The sequence below is a fragment of the Canis lupus genome, chromosome 24, assembly GCF_048164855.1.
Source record: "Canis lupus baileyi chromosome 24, mCanLup2.hap1, whole genome shotgun sequence".
Lineage (NCBI taxonomy): Eukaryota > Metazoa > Chordata > Mammalia > Carnivora > Canidae > Canis > Canis lupus.
In genome coordinates this window covers 52821089-52840831 of record NC_132861.1, presented here as the reverse complement: position 1 = coordinate 52840831, position 19743 = coordinate 52821089, and the positions used below count along the sequence as shown (strand labels likewise).

Genomic DNA, 19743 nt, shown 5'->3' with positions numbered 1-19743 from the left:
AACATGATTGTGTGTACTCATTTGGTTCTAAAAAAACTTGGCGTTCTAATGGTGTATCCATGGCTCCTCCTAGATCTTTTGTACGTGGACAGTTGTACTGCTTGGGAGCACCCCGATTTACCACTTCCAGTTCTCATACTTCTTGCCTTCCTGCCCAGGCTGGCATCTCGGGTATACCTAAGAATAGAGAAAGCACTCAGTTGCAGCCTGTTGTCTTCATGATCCTAAAGTGAATGCTTCTAATGAGGGCCTCTGGTAGGCACCTGACATCTAGTTAGGGAAATGTCCTTGTAATTGTCCTTTTTTGGAGAATGGGCAGGTTATATCACATTCTTTATTTGAATATTGTTAGGTGATAACATCATTCTTGCCCTGGTGTAAAAATGTAGTGAATTACTTTTTCTGTCCTCCTTTTCGTTCTTTTTTTTTAATTTTTAAGTGAGGCCAAAACTCACAAGCCTCCAGTGTGAGGCTTGAACTCACACACAACCCTGAGATCAAGACCTGAGCTGAGGTCAGTAGTTGGACGCTTAACCGACTGAGCCACCCAGGCGCCCCTACCTACTAGTCTTTCTAATATCGCATCACTTTGCGTTATTGGAATAGAATGGACATCATCATTATATATTGTTTTGACTTTCTAGATCAGTTTCCTAGATTATTAAGTATCTAGATGAAATTTATACATTGCTTTCTCCTGTTATCCTTGTCTGGGAAATACTAAAGTCTCCTAGCTTTGTAAGTTGGGAAGATAATTTCTCAGGGCTTCCTTACAAAAGCATCTGGGTCTCTCGGTTGAGATCTTTATATTTGTTTCTTTGAAAATTGGGGAGGCCTGTGTCTCTGCCTCTCTCTCTCTCTGTGTGACTATCATAAATAAATAAAAATTGAAAAAAAAAATATTTAAAAAAAATGGGATCCCTGGGTGGCGCAGCGGTTTGGCGCCTGCCTTTGGCCCAGGGCGCGATCCTGGAGACCCGGGATCGAATCCCACATCGGGCTCCCGGTGCATGGAGCCTGCTTCTCCCTCAGCCTGTGTCTCTGCCTCTCTCTCTCTCTCTGTGACTATCATAAATAAATAAAAATTGAAAAAAAAATATTTAAAAAGAAAATTGGGGAGGATTGGTTACATAAACTTTCCATTTCTAACAGACGCTGTTTAGGTGACTTGTTTTTCTGAAGTTGCCGGTTTCCTCTGTCTTCAGGCTGTGTGTGTGTGTGTGTGTGTGTGTGTGTGTGTGTGTGGTGGTGGTGGTGGTGGTCAAGTTTTTGATAATACTTGTCTCAGTAGAGTTCTTATGTGATTTTTCAGAATCTCTACTCTGGCTGTAGTTTTGATACTCTTGAAGTCTCAGTATTGCCTGTTTATATCTGTTCTTATTTTTTTCCATTGGTCATTTTTTTGCCAGAGATCTAACTGGTCTTTTAAAAGACTCAGCTGTAAGTTATATTTATTCTCTCTAGTAGGTATATTTTCACTTCATTAATTTCTTATCTGTGTTTCTTTTAACTTTTTAAAGATTTATTCTGTCCTTCTAATTTCAGGAATGAATGATTAAATTTTTACTTTTTCCTTTTCACTAATATGATGATGGCCTAAGGGTATAAAGTTGTCTCCAAGCAACACTCTGGCTTGATCTCACAAGTTTGGATATCTGACTGCTTATTGTGCTAATTATTTTCAGATTTCTTCTTTGACCCATGAGTTATCTAGAAGCAAGTTTTTATATTTCCAGGCTTCTTAAAATTCTAAGTTGGCTCCTAATTGATTGTGTTGTTTTTAGAGAATGTTACACTATTAGTTCTTCGCCATTTGTTTCTGTTTTGCCCTAGCTGCTAGCCAGTGTCTATAAAAATTCCATTATGATTGAATGTGTCATTTCTAATAATTGGGTGAAGGATTACATAAATCCAATAAAGTTTTATTAACTACATTGTTTTAGTATTCTGTACAGTTTTAATCTTCACAATCTGTGTTCCCAAAAAAGCTGAATCTGTCTTCATTTGTAATCCCAGATACGTCAACTTCTCATAACCTTCCTGTTTTTACTTTATGTATTTTATAGCCAGGTTATGAGAGATGTATATGATCAGAGTTGATTGGGGCTTTTTATTCTTGACAGTCTGTGTGAAATCAATATGGCTAGCTCAGCTTTCACCGGTTCGGATTTGCCTGAACTGATCTTCCATCTCCTTACTTTCAGCGTCTCTGTCCCCGCCGTTTAGGTGGCTGAATTAGCTCAGAGCTGGATTTTGTATTTACATTAGGTTATCACCACATTTGGATTCATTTTTTCCATCATATTTTGTGCTTCATTTGCCTTGCTTTTCCATCACTTGTCTTTTCCTCCTTCTGCTTCCTGTTGTTTTCTTTTTCCTCAATTTTCCTTAGTAATTACTAACACAAGGCAACGTAACTGATAAAGTAATCGTGTGTACTGTAATGAATACTTCTGAACCTACCACCGAATCCAAGATTTTAGAGTATTGCCAATAACTTGTTTGAATGGGAGTTTGGTTTTTTGGTTTGAAAGTTACAAATTGTGCTTTAACTATCACTAGATCATCTTTAAGTTTGTATCATTAATTCAACAAGGGCTGATACTAGTATTTCCAGCCTTCCCTCAAATAATGATCTGAAATATTGCAACTTCAGTTTCTTCCTTCCACCTTACATTTATTGCTGCTTACAATTTTAATTATATTTTAATTTCTTCCAGATTGTATTGTTGTTAGTATGTGGTCAGTGCTTGTCTCACTTAATCTGGGTTACTGGTTTCTTTGTCAGTATTCCTTCTGGCAGCGCTCTGGCTCTCATTTTCTGGCTGGAGTGTGCCCTTCAGTGGTCATTTTAGCAGCCATCCATCAGTAGTAATAGCTTTCTCTCCATCTAAATGTCTCTCTTGCTCTTGTCCTTAATGAGAGAATTCTGAGTTGACAGGTACTTCCTTCAACATAGGTTACAGGTGTTAGTTCATTGTCCCCTGGTAGGCATTGTGACGTCTCTGTAGCTAACCTGTCTCTCCTGTAGTCGCTTTTAGGTTCTACTCTTGTCTTTGGCATTCTGCGGTTTCACTACAGGGTGTTTTGGGGTGGTGGATTAGTTGAAACGATGCTGCTAGGTTCTGTCTCTTGATGTGGGGAGAGGGTATCTTTACATTCTAGGATTTTCTCTGTTATTTTTCCAAAACTGCTTCTCTGTTCCTTGTAATTGCTTCGTTAAGAACTTCTATTAGACATATGTTGGACTTCCTCATTCTCTTTTCTGTAGTTCTTTTTTAAAAAATTTTTTAGAGATTTTATTTATTTGAGAGACAGCAAGCACATGCAAGGGGGTGGAGTGCAGAGAGAGAGGGAGGGAGAATCTCAAGCTGACTGCCTGCTGAGCGTGGATCCTGGTACTGGGCTTGATCCCATGGCTCTGAGATACGGCCTGAGCCAAATGATTTTGTCAGACGCATAACAGAATGAGCCACCCCGGTGCTCCTCTTACCATGTGGTTGGTTGGTTAGTTGGTTTTGGAGAGAAAGGGAGAGAGACTGCCAGAGAGGGAGCCTGCTGAGCTGAGAGCCTGACTGAGCCACCCAGGTGCTCCTTATCTCTAGTTCTTAACCCATTTGTTCCGTCAATTGAATTTTTTTAAGGCCACTTTCTTATGCCTGACATCTCTAATCACTTCAGGAATTTTTTACATTTTCAGTCTGATAGTTCTGTCATCTAAAGTTCTTGAGTCAAATCCAATTTCAGTCTTCTTTTTTGAATTTTGGACTTCAGCCTCCCTACAGTGTGGGTAGATTTGTGGATATCATTTGTAGCCTGGTGTGACGTTTGTTTTCTGCTGAGTGGGGTTTATCTCTGTTTTGGTAATTCGTAGATTCGGGCTAGGGCATCTTGGGAAAATGGGGTTGTAAGGATTGAGCCCTGAACCTTTATTGAGTGTTTGTTCATGGTTGCTAGTGCTCAAGAAGAGTTCTCACCACCTAGTACAAGCTGACTGGAAAGTCTCTAGGCTGGTGGGCTTGTTGTCCCCCCCTCCCCTCAATGAAATAGCCTACCTTCTATTGAGAGTTAGTCCTATTGAGGGTCATGGTTCTAAGGGGCCGGGGGATTCTGTTCTAACCTGCGCAGGCCCACATCTTCTCCCCTGTCCACTCGAGGGCTGAAAACCCAAATGTCACAGACTGATGTTCACTTTTTGAGGTAGCCATAGGGGGTTCACACATTATCTGTTGTGACTGTTGCTGCTGGACTTAGGCCTCTGAAAATCTGCCTCTACAAACTAGTAGTTTCAATGCACTGAAGCTTGTTGGGATGAAACACAGAGAAGCGTCCTGGGATGGTTTGTAGCACAAACTCAGCATCTGATTTTACAATATCTTTTGTTAACTGTATGTCTTTTACCGTCTTTTAAGGCCTTCTGTGCGAGCCTCTGACTGGGGTGACTTCCAAGCTCTATTGGAAGTTCCTCGACAGTCAACCCGCCAACTGTTGGAGAATCCCTCCCTTCTTCCTCGCTCTTTACCCCCCACCCCCAGCCACACACACGGTACTGAGACTTCAAAAACAAAACACTCGTCTGAGTTGCTGGTTACTTAGTCCCCAGGGATGGACGGAGTAACTACAAATACTAATAACCTAGTAGGGGAGGCTAGAGAGCTTGGTGCTTCCAAGTCTAAGGATATGCTACCTGTCGGGGTCCCATCCTAGGGAAATAATGGCACTGCTTCAACAATGATGTCCTTGGCTGGAAGGGATGGATTTTTGACTGCTTTCCATGGATTTCTCTCCCCCAGTGATCTCCTGAGGGTTTCCTGTGGGCTGAGCTGAGCTTCTCCCCTGGCCTTCAGCTCGCATATAGAGTTGCCTTCTTGACACCCGCACTTGGCCATCCCATGGGCATCTCTTGTCACACTCTGTGCCCTTTCCTGCAGGTCATCTTCAGACTCCCAATCTTGGTGTGGGCAGCCAAGAACCTCCCTGCCATTCTTAGCTCTTGTCATGCTCTGCCTCCACTTATGGGGACCTCTTGGTGCTACTTCCAAATCTGGCCACCTGGTTGATCGCCAGCCCCACCGGAAAGCTGGCGTCCTCTTCAGACTGAATGGTTGCAGCGGCCCAACCTCTTCCCCTCCCCCACATACTTTGTGTTCCCCTGAGGAAAGTACATCTGGTCCTGCCTTCTGCCCCTTCAAACTCCCCATCATCCTCCCATCCCAAGTACCACTGTAGGACTACAGGTGGTGCTGACAAGGCTCAGGCCTTCCTGCCTGCTGTTGCCATGGTCCCTTCCGCTTACCCTCTGTGGCCCAGGCTGTGCACCACCCTCACTCATGCAGGATCCTGTGGGGGCTCTGGACCCTTGGTTTATTTTTTAAGATTTATTTATTTATGATAGAGAGAGAGGCAGAGACACAGGAGGAGGGAGAAGCAGGCTCCATGCCAGAAACCCGATGTGGGCCTGGATTCCAGGACCCCAGGATCATGCCCTGGGCCAAAGGCAGGCGCCAAACCGCTGAGCCACTCAGGGATCCCCCGACCCTTGATTTAAAAATGAAACAGGGCAGTGATCGATTATGCAGGGATGCACACCTGGTGAGCCACTGTCCTGCTCTAGGGCCCGAGCCCCCGAGGGCAGGGCTTCCCTCTCCTGCTGGCTCTATGGTGGGACACGCAGTAGGCGCCCCTGCTCTTCCCTTCCTGCGGAAGTCATGCCCTCTTGACGGGCAAGGGTGGCCCCTTTTTGAAGGGGAGTCACCTGGACGCCAGGGAGCGGAGGAGGGCCCCAAGGCTGGGAACCACAGGGGAGGAGGGGGAGGAAGGTGCTCTGAACTTCGGGCCCTGGGTCAGGCTGCAGCCAGCCCGCGGCGTCCTGGGGAGCTGTGCGTGGGGAGGGGGCCGCGGGGCGCCTTGGTGTCGTCCTCCGCGGTCTCGGTCCCTCAGGGGTGGGCTGTCCGGCCCGGGGTGCGCTGGGGGTGCGGTGGGGGTGCGCGTCCCCTGCCCCCTCCCCCGCCCGGGGCTCTGGGGCTCTCCCGGCCCGGGGTGCGGGCCCTGCGCGGCGAGTGGGGACCCCGCGGGGGGCGGGGCGGGGCCGCGGGGGCGGGGCCTCGGCGCGGGGCGGGGCCTCGGCGCGGGGCGGGGCGGCCGCCGCCTGACGTGTCTCGGCGGGATTGGAGCCGCCGCCCTATATAGCCGCGGGGGCCCGGGCGCCGGCCTCGGAGCGCGGCCCGGCTTCTCCCGGCGGCCGGCGAGCGGGCGGAGACCCCCGACCCCGGCGAGTGAGCGCGGGAGTGAGCGGGGAGTGAGCGGGGCCGCGGGGCGGGGGCGGGGGTTGGGGCGCGGGCGGGCGGGCGGGCGGGGCTGCCGACGTGGAGCCCGGCGGGGGAGGGGACGTGGCCGCTGCCCCCTCCCCTTCCTCCCTCCTCCTCCTCCTCCCCCTCCCTCCCCCTCCCTCCCCTCCCCCACGCGGCCCCCTCCCCTCCCCCTCCCCTCTCCTCTCCACCCCCACCCGCCCGGACCCGGACCCGGACCCGGCCCGGGCTACGTGTCCCAGTGCGCATGGGCCGCGGCGCCGGCCGGGAGAGTGAGAAACTTTCCCGAGTCCGCGGCTCCGGGCGCCCTCCCCGCCGCCCCCCTCCGCCCCGCGGCGCCCCCCGAGCCCCAGCCCCCGCTCCCCAGCCCCAGGCCCCGCTCCCCGCTCCCCCAGCCCCCGGCTGCCCCGGCCCGGCGGCGCGCGCGGGGGAGGGGCGGCCGACCTGGGGCTCGGCTCGGGCGCTGACGTGGGCGTCCGGCGGGGAGAGCGGGCGGGGGGCGGGGGCCGGGCGGGGGCGGGCAGGGCCGGGCGGGTCGGGTCGGGCCGGGGCGCGGGCCGCCGCACCTCCACCTGCTGCCCCTGCCCGCCGCCCGGCCCGGGGCGCCTGCTGTGCCGGGGGCCGCGGCCGACTTGGACGCACCCCAGGTCCGCGCACGACAAACACATTACGGAAAAATACCGAATTTGGACGAACGGCGGGGAGGCCGCGCGCCGCTGCCCCTTTAAGCCTGTCCCCGCCCGCGGGCTCCGTGGCCTGTGGGAGGGCCTGCTGAGGTGGCATCTGCGGGAGCGCCTGCCGCCTGCGGGCCGGGGCCGGGGACGGGGCCGGGGACGGGGACGACGGGGACGGGACCGGGACCGGAGGGGGCACCTGGCTCACCCCGCGGCCCGGGCTGCCTGCTGAGGTGGCATCTGCGGGAGCTCCTCCTGGCCGGGCCGGGGCGGGGCGGGGCGGGGGCGGCCGCCAGCACAGGCTCACCTGGCCCCGGGGCCTGGCTCACACGGCCGCGGCGCGAACTCGGGCTCCCGATCACGCGTGGGTCTTGGCAGGGATGTGGGGGAAAGTTCTGCAGGACGACTGTAGGGGTGAAAGCAAGTAGCTGTAGTTTGCAGACAAAAGAGAAGTGCTGGTCTCCACTGGAGGCGCCGGGTACCCTGTTGCTCAGTCCTGCCCAGGGCCCAGGGCCCAGATAAAGTTCTCCCGGCACTGTTAACTGCTTGCAGAGACTTTTCCTTTTTGCAGAGAAGTTAAAATTCTTCGTGTACGGGTTTCCCTGTGGTTTGTGTGGGGACCAGGTTTCTGTCGTGGTCCACAGTCGCTGGGACGTGACATTTCTCCCGGTGGTGGTCAGGCATGCTAGATGGTTCCCCGGGGTGGGAGAGGGCAGTCTCTGGTCCTGTCCATCCTCTTTCCTTTGGGTCTAGTTCTGTTCTGAGATGTTGCCCCCCCCCCCCCCACACACACACACCTGGACTTTCACACTCTGCAAACTAACGGCAAAGTCTAGCGTGAGAGGATTGTGAGATTGGTGTTGAGCAAGTGGATCCAAATGCTTCCTGCACAAACTGGTTGAGAGCAAGCCACACAAAGGCAGAACTGGAGCGGTCCTGGGAAGAGCTGGAGGAGAAAGGGCTCCACGTGTCTGAGGTGGTCTCGTAGAAAAAAATGGACTTGTTCTCCACGGCAACAGCGAGGAGAAGTTGCAGGTCTTGGCACTGCAGGAGGCAGACCGCTGTGACAGCTGTGTATGTAGAAGCGAGCAGGGCGCCCCTGGAAGACCACGCAGCTCTGGTCTGCTGGTGCTCACAGACTGCAGTAGAGCCTTGCCTCGGGTCCCTTTCAAGCCCGATTTGAGCGGCGTTATTAGATTCAGGGAGGGGCTGTGATAGCCTGTGTTTGGCCTCTATTCCTTGATAATGGGGCCTGTGTAAGGTGTCCTCAGAACTTTAGATAGCAGTGATCACTGGCGAGGTCGCCCAAGGCCTCAGTGAAGTGGGAGTTGTCTTGCTGGGTGTTGTCTGGGAGGGTGGAGTGCTGGTGGGGAGCACGTTTGGGTGGGCAGAGAGCTGTGGGTTCGGTTTCTTAGTGCTGCTTTGTTGAGGTTGAGGCAGGTAGACAGTCATGCTGAGCATGTTAGGAGGACCAAGATTGGCCTTTTATAAAATCTCACCCCGGAGCCTCACGTGGAGGGAGGTCTGTATTTACATATGGATCATAAGGTCTGTGCTTAAAGCGAGTTCTAAAAAAAAAATGGGCTTTTTTGAGAAGTTTATAAGAAAAAAAGAAACCTTATTTGATGATATCAGAGCCCCAGATGTTAACTCTGCTGCTCCTTGCAATCTATTCATTTACTGCCGCTGGAAATCTGAGGACTAGAGACCCAGTGTATCCTGTCAAACAAGTCTCGATTTTTTTTTTTTTTTTTTTTTGAGGTCCACTCTGTCCTCTTGCTGCCCAAGGGTCTGTGCACACGTGGGGGTGTTAGAGATTCTGGGACAGACTCTCCAACACATTGGTAGGTTCAGCTGGGTCGGTGATCCTTCCTTGAGCAGCCTGGACTAAGGGGTTTTATAGAAGATCAAACTGGAATTGACTTCTGAAAGGTGCATGAGCTACCTCAGACCTTCAGGAATTTGTCCCATCTCGTGTGACAGTAGGTGCACAGTGGGAATTGCTCGTCACAGACCTCTAGCTGGAGGGACGCAGACAGTGATCACACTTGGCACGTTTATTGAATGGCTGTCACTGGGCACTGAAGATATGTCCTGTCTAGGAAGGCAGGAGGGCTGGTCCGTGGGAGCCCAGAGAAGAGGGTGTGAACATAGTCCTCGTGGGGAACCTGGGTTATTAGGGGGGTGGATGTCTGTGGGTTTTAGGAGGTGACGTGGCATGACCTGGAGTGGGAGGCTGTGGAAATGCAAGGTCGGTAGGTAAAAGAGCAGGTGCAGCCCAAGTAGGAGTTCTGAGTGAGGAGGGCAGGGTAGACGCTTGGATCCTGGCTTCACTGTTGGCACTTTGACCTAGAACACCTCCATCTCATGCCTAGGCTGGCCAAGTGTGCACTGGTCAGACCCTCGGAATTCCAGGGAGTTCTCACCTTTTACACCCGGTCAGAATCTACGTGTGGATGTGCTACTTTGATAATGTGATTTAATGGAAAAGTCTTAATCTTTAGATCTTGTGGGTTACAAGTTATTGAAGACAGATTCTCAAAACTATCTGGGTCAGTTTGCTTTCACTTTTCTCCCTCTGTCTTGCTACATACGAGTGTCCGGTGGGACTTGGGGCCCCAGACAGGCTCTGACCCATGTGGCTGAAACCCTGCATTTAGAGATTTTTTTTTTTTTTTTAAGTCCTAAAATGCTGCTGGACAATGAGACCCTTTTACATCTGGAGTCTGCTGGTACATCCCTGACGACCATGAACTGTCCTCCTAGCTCCTGAAATAGTCGTATTATGGGCAAGGATTTGGGATGTTACTCTCCAGTTAGGTGGGAGATAGGATTACTGTTGAGTCCTCAACATGACACCTACCTCATTGCACTTGACTGAGTGTGTGTGGTGTTCTGTGTAAAGTGGCAGGTCACCGACCTGGAAGCCTCACTATCCCAGAGTCCCCAAGGCAAGATGACCCACACCCTCTTACTTCACAGAGAACTTCTTGGTCTTCCTCAGCAGGCCTTTGAAGGTTCCTTCCAACCCTGCTATTTTATGGCCTGGTTTCTAAATCCCGGTGAATTAGAAGGGACCGAAGGCCTTTTACAGGATGACAGTGAGAACAAAGTAACTACAAAACACACAGCGAGCTCATAAAGATGGTGGATCTCCGTCACCATCAAGAGCTCAGGACCCCAAAGGTCCACGTACTGTTCTGTGTCATAGCACAAGGTCACAGGGTCTGCTGCTTCTGGCTCAGCAGTCAGAGATTAAGAGGAGTGCAGGAGAAATTACTCAACCATGCAGGAAAGCAAGCCACCAGTTTTATAAGGATTTTACTTCAGAATGGTTAAATTGAAAAGTTTTGGCATTACGATGTCACTCCCTCGAGTCCAGGGGACAGTTGCCCTCTAAAAGTTGTGGAAGCTTTAGATTTTACTGTATATACTAGGTTTTGTTTGACGCTAATAGCCCAGGGGCAGAGCTTCCCTTTTTTTCCCAAGGAACTTGTCTAAATGTTAGTGTTGGTAAGCAAAGCAGTAGATGATGTTTTGCCCTCTTCTGGTTGGGATGTGAAAGAAAGGGTCTGGGTTCCAGAATGCAGATAAGTAACTTTGGTCTCCTTGTCTTCTTGCCGCCCCCTTCCTGTCCCACACCAGCACAACCTGGCAGGCTGGCACTCACCGCCTGAGGACGGACTCTCTGGCTACTGACCGTTTTGCTGGTAAGTGTGACTGCTCCTTCGGAAGGCTTCCCATCCCTGGGCCGCATGTGTGCCTTCTTTCCTTATGGTTTTTTTTTTTTTTCTTTCTTTCTTTCTTTCCTTATGTTTTATTAAGTTTCTAGTGGCTCAGAAAGACTTGCTGTAACTACACCTCCCAAGAGGAGCCCTTCACATGTGTCCTCTGGTTTCTACCTATTTTTAAGCCTTTTCTTTCTTTTTTTTCTTTTTTTAAGATTTTAATTATTTGTTTACTTATTTATGAGAGAGAGAGAGAGAGAGAGAGAGAGAGAGAGACAGCACAATTTGGGGTGGGGAGAGGGAGAAGCAGACTGCTCGCTGAGCAGGGAGCCCAACCCTTGGCTCAATCCCAAGACCCCGAGATCATGCCCTGAGCCGAAGGCGATGCTTAACGGACTGAGCCACCCAGGCGCCCCCAAGCCTTTTTTTTTTTTTCCTGAAATGTGAATAATGTTTGTTCATGATTATTTGAATTTGGATCCTCCTTCTCTTGAGGAATGCAGAGCTTAATTTTCTTGAACTTGGGAAGAAGTCTCCCAGAGCTGTGAAAATTATGCAAAAACTCCCCTTTATTCCATCACTTGGCTCTCTTAATACTTTTTTGCCATGGTGGTAGAAAAAGACACTTTGGTGCAGAATGGTGTGGAAAGAGTGGGTTCTTGTCATCACAGTCGCATGGAGCTCACCTAAAGGAAGGTGAAGGGAGGAAGCGAACACCCCTGCCTCAAAGCTGAATGAGCCCCTTTTCCAGATAAGGGGCTGTGGCTTTCAGAGCCCACAGTCCCCCCTGAGTACCTGGCACCCAGGAGTGGGATCTGGAGGCACACACTGCTTGGTTCCTTCCCTGAACTGAGGAACTCTGCCCTTGGGTTGGTTCCAGCTGCCCTGAGTCCCCTCTGGCCCCTGAGAGCTAGGACATCAGAGAATAACCAGCCAGCACAAGTCAGAGGCACTTAACCACCCTGCTTCTTGCCGTTACATTGTTGCCACGGAGCACCGAAGGAAGGATCTCGCCAGCAGCAGCATCCCAGGCCGGCTGCGGTGTGCTGGGCCTGGCTGACCGTGGCCACGGTGCCCGCCGTCCTTGCAGGGGCCATCTGATGGCTCCTTGTAGCAACTGTCACGTGATGGATTTTATAAGCATCAGGAGGCATGTGGATGAACAAATTAACAAAATAACTGAGATAGCTGTTAGGAGAACCATCCAGATGTTGATCTGCAGGCCGTCTCTGCAGCCCCTGGACATCGTGGGACTGGAGTTCTCAGCTGGAGCCTCTGGCTCCTCACTTAGAGGATAACTTTTGAGGGGAACTTCACTTGAATTTTCCTTCCTTTCATCATTTGGTGAAAGTTAGGGTGCTATTTTACATCAGGGGTTGTAAGGAAAATGATGTGGTTTGCTGATGAAACTGAATTAAAACCTTGGCTAAAATCCTAAGCCTAACAGTTTGGCTGTACCTTGACTGTCTTCTCTCTGACTCACTCCCTCCTGCTTCAGTGGCTCACCCGGATTGTGTGTAGGCGCGAGATCCACCATGAGCTCCGTTGCAGTTTTGACCCAAGAGAGCTTTGCTGAACACCGAAGTGGGCTGGTTCCGCAACAGATCAAAGGTGACCGCCCTTTTGTGCTCGTCTTCTCACTTTGAGACACTACTCTTTCCAAATCTTTGTCAAACCTTATGGCCTCTTAGAAGTGCCTTCTGGGACTGTAGCCGTGGGGTAGAGCCTAGGCTCCTGCTTCTTACCTGCTCTGTGTTGCACTGCCAGCCCGGCACTGCCCCTGCGTGCAGGGTGGAATTGGGCAGGAGCGACAGATATTTCTGGACACAGAAAGATTGGATGTGTGGACTACTTTCTGGAAAGCCAGTGATTTTGATCCTTGGTAATCAAAATGAGATTCTTTTGCAAAATTGCTGTTCCCCAGTGGTGTTGAATCCTTCAAAATCTGGTATGTATTTACAAAAACAGGATAACTTGATTCGAATGCTCAATTCTTATCTGTAATCATTCAACTGTGTGTAGATGATGAAATTTTCAGGAGGAAAAGTAGATTAACTGAGTCGACTATCAGTTCTTAAGTTTAATTAAAACTAAAAATTCACTCTGACACCATTGACACTGGCTGTGTGCTTTAAGTGCTTGTTTCTGGGGCAGTGGAGACCCAAACAGTGCAGTGCCTGCCGGGCTGAATCCTTGTACTTAATCCAAGACCCTGTAGGGTCTGCATTTCAGATGAGGGAAGCAAGGCATTGACAGGTTCCAGCTGCCTGTCCGCGCCATGTCTTGATTGGTGTCCCGGGATAGCACAGCCATGTGGCCAGAAGTGGTGAACCCAGACTTGGACGTAGGCCTGTCTGATTCCAAAGGTCATCTCCCTGCACTGTGGGCACATCCATTCAGAATGGTTTTGATTGGGCCCTGCCATTGCCAGGGCATTTGGGGTGATCCAAAACAGTCACGCTCCTGTTTTCACGGAGCTGTGGTTAATGGGACAAGAACGTGAATGATTAGGGCGCTGTGGGGAATGGAAGCAATTAATGCTCTGGGGGCCTGGTTTCCACAAGGCTTGTTGCTCCTGAGGATTGGAGCGAGGTGGCTAGGGATGGCAGCTCCCAAAAGGGTGATTTCCAGTGCTGTATACTATAGTGGGAAACGGCTGGAGTCGGGCTCAGAGGCAGTTCTGACAGGCAGTGCTGAGCAACAACATTATTTTATTCTGCAAATTTAAGGGCTGGTTATGTGCCAAACATTGTCATAGCTGTGATTTTTTTTTTTTTTTTTTTAAGCACAGGATCAGAAGACTCGGGCTTAAATTCTTTGTGGCAAGGCCTGTTTTCAAGGGGCTCACCCCATTCAGGGGGGAGCAGGGCACCCGGTGTCTGAGCTGACCACTCAGCACAGAGGCTACATGCAAGGGCAGGGTACTTGCCAGTAGGTCAGAGGCTGCCTCTCAGGCCATATGCGGCACCCGAGGGTGCTGGGCCTGGTGACCTCCTGGGGCTCTTGCCCATCACTTCAAGGAAGAGATCGGGTAGGCGGGGGTGGTGGGGTGCTCAAACAGTTGTCACTCAAACAGTTAACGTTGTTTTGACGTTAAAACTTACCAAATCTTTTTTTGGTCTAATGTTGAAAGCACTGTGCTTCCTTTTAATCTATGTTGGCCGGTCCAGTTGCTACTTTAAATTCGGAAGAGGAGAGCGACCCTCCAACCTACAAAGATGCCTTTCCTCCGCTCCCAGAGAAATCAGCTTGCTTGGAGAACGCCCAGGAGCCTGCTGGCGCCTGGAGTAACAAGATCCGGCCCATCAAAGCTTCCGTCATCACTCAGGTAGAAACTCCATTCTTTACCTGTTTCTCCCAAGTAGGAAGTGGTAGCACCTGAGAGAATGGTTTTTGAATGCACCACCGTGAGCGTGCTTTGGGCGTGTAAGGGGAAGAGGCTGTCAGAGTGAATCAGCCCCCCTGCTTCCCCCCAGCCCCGTTCCTGGGGAGCCTGTCGTCATGCCCACCTGTGTAGCCCCAGCACTCAGAAGGTTCTTCAGCCTGCTGCAAGCGGCCTGCCACCTCACCAGCCCCACAAGAACTTGTCTTCTCTGCCTTCTGTCCCACCGTGTCAAAGCGAGTTATCTTTTCTTGGCTTCTTTCCTCTCACAAGTCTATCCCTGTGCTGCCTTAATGTGGGGTATCGGCAGACATAGCACTTCTCTCTGACCTCGTGTTGGGTCGTGGGTGCTAATTACCCACCACCCATGTGCTGAGGAGTCCCCTTCCCTGAGCCCCCGCAACCAGTTGCATTCTGGAACTTGGCACCTTTCAGGCTCTCTGAGATGGGACTGATGTCTCCCCAGTCTTCCTCTCTGTTAACTGCACTATGTTCTACTGAGGGGTTCAGGCCCAAGGCCAGGATCATTTTGGTTCCTCCTGCATCTGCCTCCCTTGAGGAGCAGCTAGGGCAAAGCTGAGTCATCAGTCAGCCTGTACCCTTCGGCTTGAGCCCTTTGTCACCTTCTCCGCTTGGATTGCACCCCACCATGCTCACGCTGCTCCCCTGCCTACCCTTTTCCATTGCCCTCACCATTTTGCTCTTCTCGGTGGTCTTGGGTCTCCCGTCTCCCAGCTGTTTTCCCCACCCCCTGAGGGTGTCCTCTGCCGCTCTTCCTCACTGTCCATTGTGTCCATTTGTGAGAGTACTTCTCTTCCCTGCAGTGCCAGCTCCCTTACCCTCAGGCACTCTCTGCGTGGGCCTCCACCCCTGCTGCTCTGGCCTTGGAGTGTGGACGGGGAGGAGGTGGAGATACTTGGGAGTGAACGAAATGCCTAAACATTTACACGCCCTCCCAGCTCTTGATCTCTTTACCTTCCCTTTCTGACCTTTCCTGAGTAGGTGTTCCATGTACCCCTGGAAGAGAGAAAATACAAGGACATGAACCAATTTGGAGAAGGTGAGCAAGCAAAAATCTGCCTAGAGATCATGCAGAGGACCGGTGCCCATCTGGAGCTGTCTCTCGCCAAAGACCAGGGCCTCTCCATCATGGTGTCAGGGAAGCTGGACGCTGTCATGAAAGCCCGGAAGGACATTGTCGCTAGGCTGCAGACTCAGGTGGGTATCCCCAGCCTCATCCCCCTGAGCGGATGTGCTCCAGCCCCTGTACCACGGGCTGCAGCAGGTACGGTCGGGCTTTGTCACAAGCTGTGGCAGAAAGTCCAGAGTTCAGAGGTAGGCCAGCAACATTTGGAGTCTCGTAGCATTTTTAGTTGGAAAGCCCCAAAATCAGTGACAGAAGGAGGACACCTACTGATTTTGCTGTTTGAGTGAATGTACAGGAAGATTAAGGCTTGTCCCAGAGGTTGGGACACTCCGAGAAGCCAGGCTTGCTGGATGGTATAGTGAAGATGCCACCGTGGGTCACTCATTCCCAGGGCGCGGCTCAGGACTCAGCATATTGCTGTGTTACGTACACATTTCCAGGTCCTGTGTTGGGAGAGTGCGAGTTCAGGTGTGTATTTTAAGCCAATTCCCATAGTCCTTAGCAGTTTGATAGCATTACTCGGAATTTATTGGGGGAACTGTTGTAATAAATAAGTAAACCTATGATGTATTTCTCCATACATGGCATCACTTGAAGATCAGGGTAAACACAGAATCTTAGTAAAGCGTCTTAGGACAGGTGCCTGGGTGGCGCAGTTAGTTGAGCATCCAACTCTTGGTTTCAGCTCATGTCTTGATCTCAGGGTCCTAAGATCAAGCCCCACATTGGGTTCTGTGCTGGGTTGCAGAGCCTGCTTGGAATCCTCTCTGCCCGTCCCCCCGGTGTGTGCTTGCCTATGTGTGCTCTCTCTAAAATAAGTAAATTTTTAAAAAAGTCTTGTGACAGGTACAACTTTAGATGGGTTTACTTAGAAATATGGAGGCCCATGGATTCCTGGCTGGCTCAGTCAGTAGTAGAGTGTAAGTCTCGATCTTGCTTGTAAGTTTGAGCCCAATGTTGGGTATAGAGACTACTTAAAACTATAATCTTTTATAAAATGAGAGAAGAAATAGGGGTCCTCTCCACCTGACCCTGATGGTCTGTGAGCTCATCGGGGAGCTGGCTCCAGAATGTGGTGGCTAGAAGATGATGTGCCGTGGGGCAGGGGCCGGGGACTCGGCACAGAGGAGGGGATTGGCCCTGTGCTGCCCAGCCTCTCTCACTTGGACGTGCTGGGCCCTGGAACAGTCAGTCCCTAACCCCCACTAGCTTCAGGAATGAACTCATTAAGTGTAGGCAATTGAAAATGTGTGTCGATTGCTTCACTTTGTGGCTGGTGTGTAGTAAGCTCTCAGACTTGGGCTGTTTACTGGTTGGTGAATATTTGAGTATTTAGTGATTGAGCACTGAGCCCGGAGATCTGAACCAGTGCCCCCGCCCCCATTACTTTAAAGCAAGTCCCAGATACATTATTTGCTTATAAATAACTCAGTGTGCCCCCCTCTTAATGTAATCTACTAGGCTATTAACTTATTAAAACTAATAGTAATTTCTGAATATGTCCATTCACCCGTGTCTATTTAATGGGCTTCTCTCATTATCTGCAGGTGTCTTTCTGAGTTGACTTGTTGAAACCGGCACCTGAACCAGGCCTGCCTGCCATGCTCGTTCATTCCTCAGTACAGCCCTCTTCTCCTGTTCTTGATGCCTTTGATTTTTCAGGATAAGCAAGTGTTTGCTTTGTCCCACTCTCCATCACTGTTTCCTGTAAACTGGTGGTTAGATGCAGGGGCTTGGTTTCCTTCACGTTCAGCTTACTTATGTGGCAAGAAAACTTGTGGGTGGTCCTGTGTAGCTGCTGTTGATTCCAAGATGGATCACTAGACTTGGGAGTCTTCAGCAAATCCATCCATTAATAAAGTTCCCATTCGTTCTTTGGCATAGCAGTTGTATCCTGTCCCGCTGATGACAGCCTAAATTCATCGCCGTGTGGATGTGGCTTGCTACCCCCGCTCTCCACCTGCGTTAGTTGGTGTCCTTGGGAAGAACTTCCCTCTGCCAGCTGCTTAGTCAGTGTTCAAGCTGCATTGGCGCTCTGGCATGTCCAGTAGGGATCCGGGAATCTTCTCCTTGTCGTTATGAACTTTGGATGTGTTTATTAGTCGTTAAGGTGAAATTGCATCATCTTTGGACAGTGGGACACCTTCAGGTTGGTACCCTGCGGCTTTATGGGGTGACCGTTCATGTCCACCATTTCCTACTCTCTAACCTGGAGACGAGCGGCCCAGCTGCGGCCACAGATCTGATGGCAGCTGTTCATCCAGGAACTCCACGCCTTTTTAGTAGGAAGTTGCAGGAGTTCATCCTGGTAGTTCTAATGAAGATGAAAGATGAGAGGGCTTTAAAATCGCTTGAAGGAATTTGTGCTCTCATCTTGAGCTGTAGTCAAGGTTGGTACACAGAGTAGTATAATAAGGTTCAGTCAGACACAGCCTCTGCACCCTGTCCCTCCCTCCCTCCCTTGCTGACTGGCTGTTCTTAGTCTTTGATGGACCCCTTCCCTCCTTCAGATTTGAAAATAGAAGTACAAGACGACTTGTCATAGTAAACCCTCTTCTGCACCTTGTCTTTTCCCGCATATTTTCTGGAGGTGTCTACATATCAGCAAATAGTGGCTCTGCTCCTTTCTTTGTACAGCTGCGAGATGCTCTGTGGGTGTGTTGTAATTTATTCAGGCATTCCTGTTGATGGGCATTTGGGTGTCTTCCCAACTTTCCTGTTACAAACTGTGTCTCAATAAAAACCTTGTGCATATGGGATTTCCTGTTTCACGAAGTGTGTCTCAAGATCCATTTCCTAGCAGTGAGGTGGCTGGGCCAGAGGACAAGCGCGTATTGTTATTCTGTAGGAGCTGCGAGCCCTGTCCCTCAGGTGCTGGGCATTGTTTGTGTTCCCGAGAGCCTCCCCCAGAGCCCTGCTGCACCCAGCAGAGGCTTGGGCTTTTTTGTCACTCTGAAAAGTAGCAGAGTATACTTTTAATTTGTTTTTTTCAGATGAGCAGAATTCAGTGTATCTTTTTTTATTTATTTATTCCTGAGAGACACAGAGAGAGATGCAGAGACACAGGCAGAGGGAGACGCAGGCCCCCTGCGGGGAGCCCGATGCGGGACTGGATTCGGGGACCCTGGGATCCTGCCCTGAGCTGAAGGCAGCTGCTCAACCACTGAGCCCCCCAGGCGTCCTTCAGTGTGTCTTTATTAATACCTGAGGGCTGTGTGCGTGTTGTCTCTGCAGTGTCTTGTCTTTGCCCTCATCTATCAACTTTATTTTTTTTTTTTTTTTTTTTTTAATTTTTATTTATTTATGAGAGTCACACAGAGAGAGAGAGAGAGAGAGAGGCAGAGACATAGGCAGAGGGAGAAGCAGGCTCCATGCACCGGGAGCCCGACGTGGGATTCGATCCCGGGTCTCCAGGATCGCGCCCTGGGCCAAAGGCAGGCGCTAAACCACTGCGCCACCCAGGGATCCCTCATCTATCAACTTTAGAGTTGTCCACCTTGCTTGGTGTAGTTGAGCCTTCAAACCCTACATGCCTTACAAACCACCTTTCCCACTTCACCATTTGTTTTTTGATTTGGGTATGTTTTGCTATTTGGCTTTTTATTCTAGTGCAGTTACGTGTCCTTACGCTTTTGTTCTTTTGAGCTATTGTTAGGAAAGTTTGTTTCACTTCCGAGTTGTAAGAAACCTAGTCTTTTCTCTGGTGCATGGAAGGGCAGGGGGTTGAGTTTCGGATTTCTTGTGAGCAGTGCAACATGCAGACCAACTTTCATCTTCTCCAGATGTCTGTTAGGTAGCCAACACCAGTTATAAAAGTTTTCCCCCAGTGATTTGAGTGTGGTTTTTTGAAGTCCTAAATTTTCGTATTAACTTGGTTGTGTGTGTGGATTTTCAGTCCCAGCCCGGGGGCCTTCCCCTCTGTACTCGTGTTCTGTCCTCATGGTCATGGTCTTGGATTTCTATCTAGTACAGTTATCACCACCCCTCGTCGACAGTCCAGGGTTTTCCTGCCCTGCTCTTTTTCATTGTGCCACACAAGCTTGATAATCTACATTTTGCTCAGAATGGCATTAGATCTTTTAAGGAGTGTTTTGTAGTTTCTAATGCACATATCCCACCCTTTCTGTTGGGTCGTGTCCAGTCGCTTTGTCTCTCCCCCACTCCGCATCCGTGGGCACGGCCATCCTTCCCCGTTGCGTCTGCTAACTGGTTATAGTTAATAGGAGTTAAAACCTGTTGATGCTGGGTTCTGATTTCCTTCTCCCCATTACAGACATCAAAAATTCTAGAAAGTTGTCGGTTTCTGGGGGTGCAGGCCTTTGCTCTCTTCCTTATCCGGTAATACTTGGGCCTCCTCTGCTTCCTCAGCTCGGCTCCCGTGGGGGTCGGGCCTCAGCAGGTGCTCCACTTGAGCACAGCTCTGAGTACAGGCTGCGCTGGGTGCATGTTGTGTCACATTAAGTAAATAACATTTGTATTTTCTTGCACGTTTTTAATCGTGAAT

The 19743-nt window shown here is 50.3% G+C and overlaps 1 protein-coding gene across 7 annotated transcripts in view; it reads left to right on the top strand.

Moving 5' to 3' along the window:
- HDLBP (high density lipoprotein binding protein) overlaps positions 1–19743 on the top strand; it is a 69065-nt gene that overhangs the window by 25371 nt on the left and 23951 nt on the right. For 3 of the 7 annotated variants that reach the window (XM_072797037.1, XM_072797041.1, XM_072797040.1), the window contains exons 2-5: positions 10628–10692; positions 12209–12321; positions 13881–14038; positions 15095–15310. In XM_072797037.1, the coding sequence (XP_072653138.1) occupies positions 12246–12321; positions 13881–14038; positions 15095–15310 (450 nt within the window). In that variant the 5' untranslated portion in view covers positions 10628–10692; positions 12209–12245. Of the gene's footprint in view, positions 1–6158; positions 6288–10627; positions 10693–12208; positions 12322–13880; positions 14039–15094; positions 15311–19743 lie in introns of those variants that run through there. The other 4 variants (XM_072797039.1, XM_072797042.1, XM_072797043.1 and 1 more) reach the window with 4 other exon arrangements.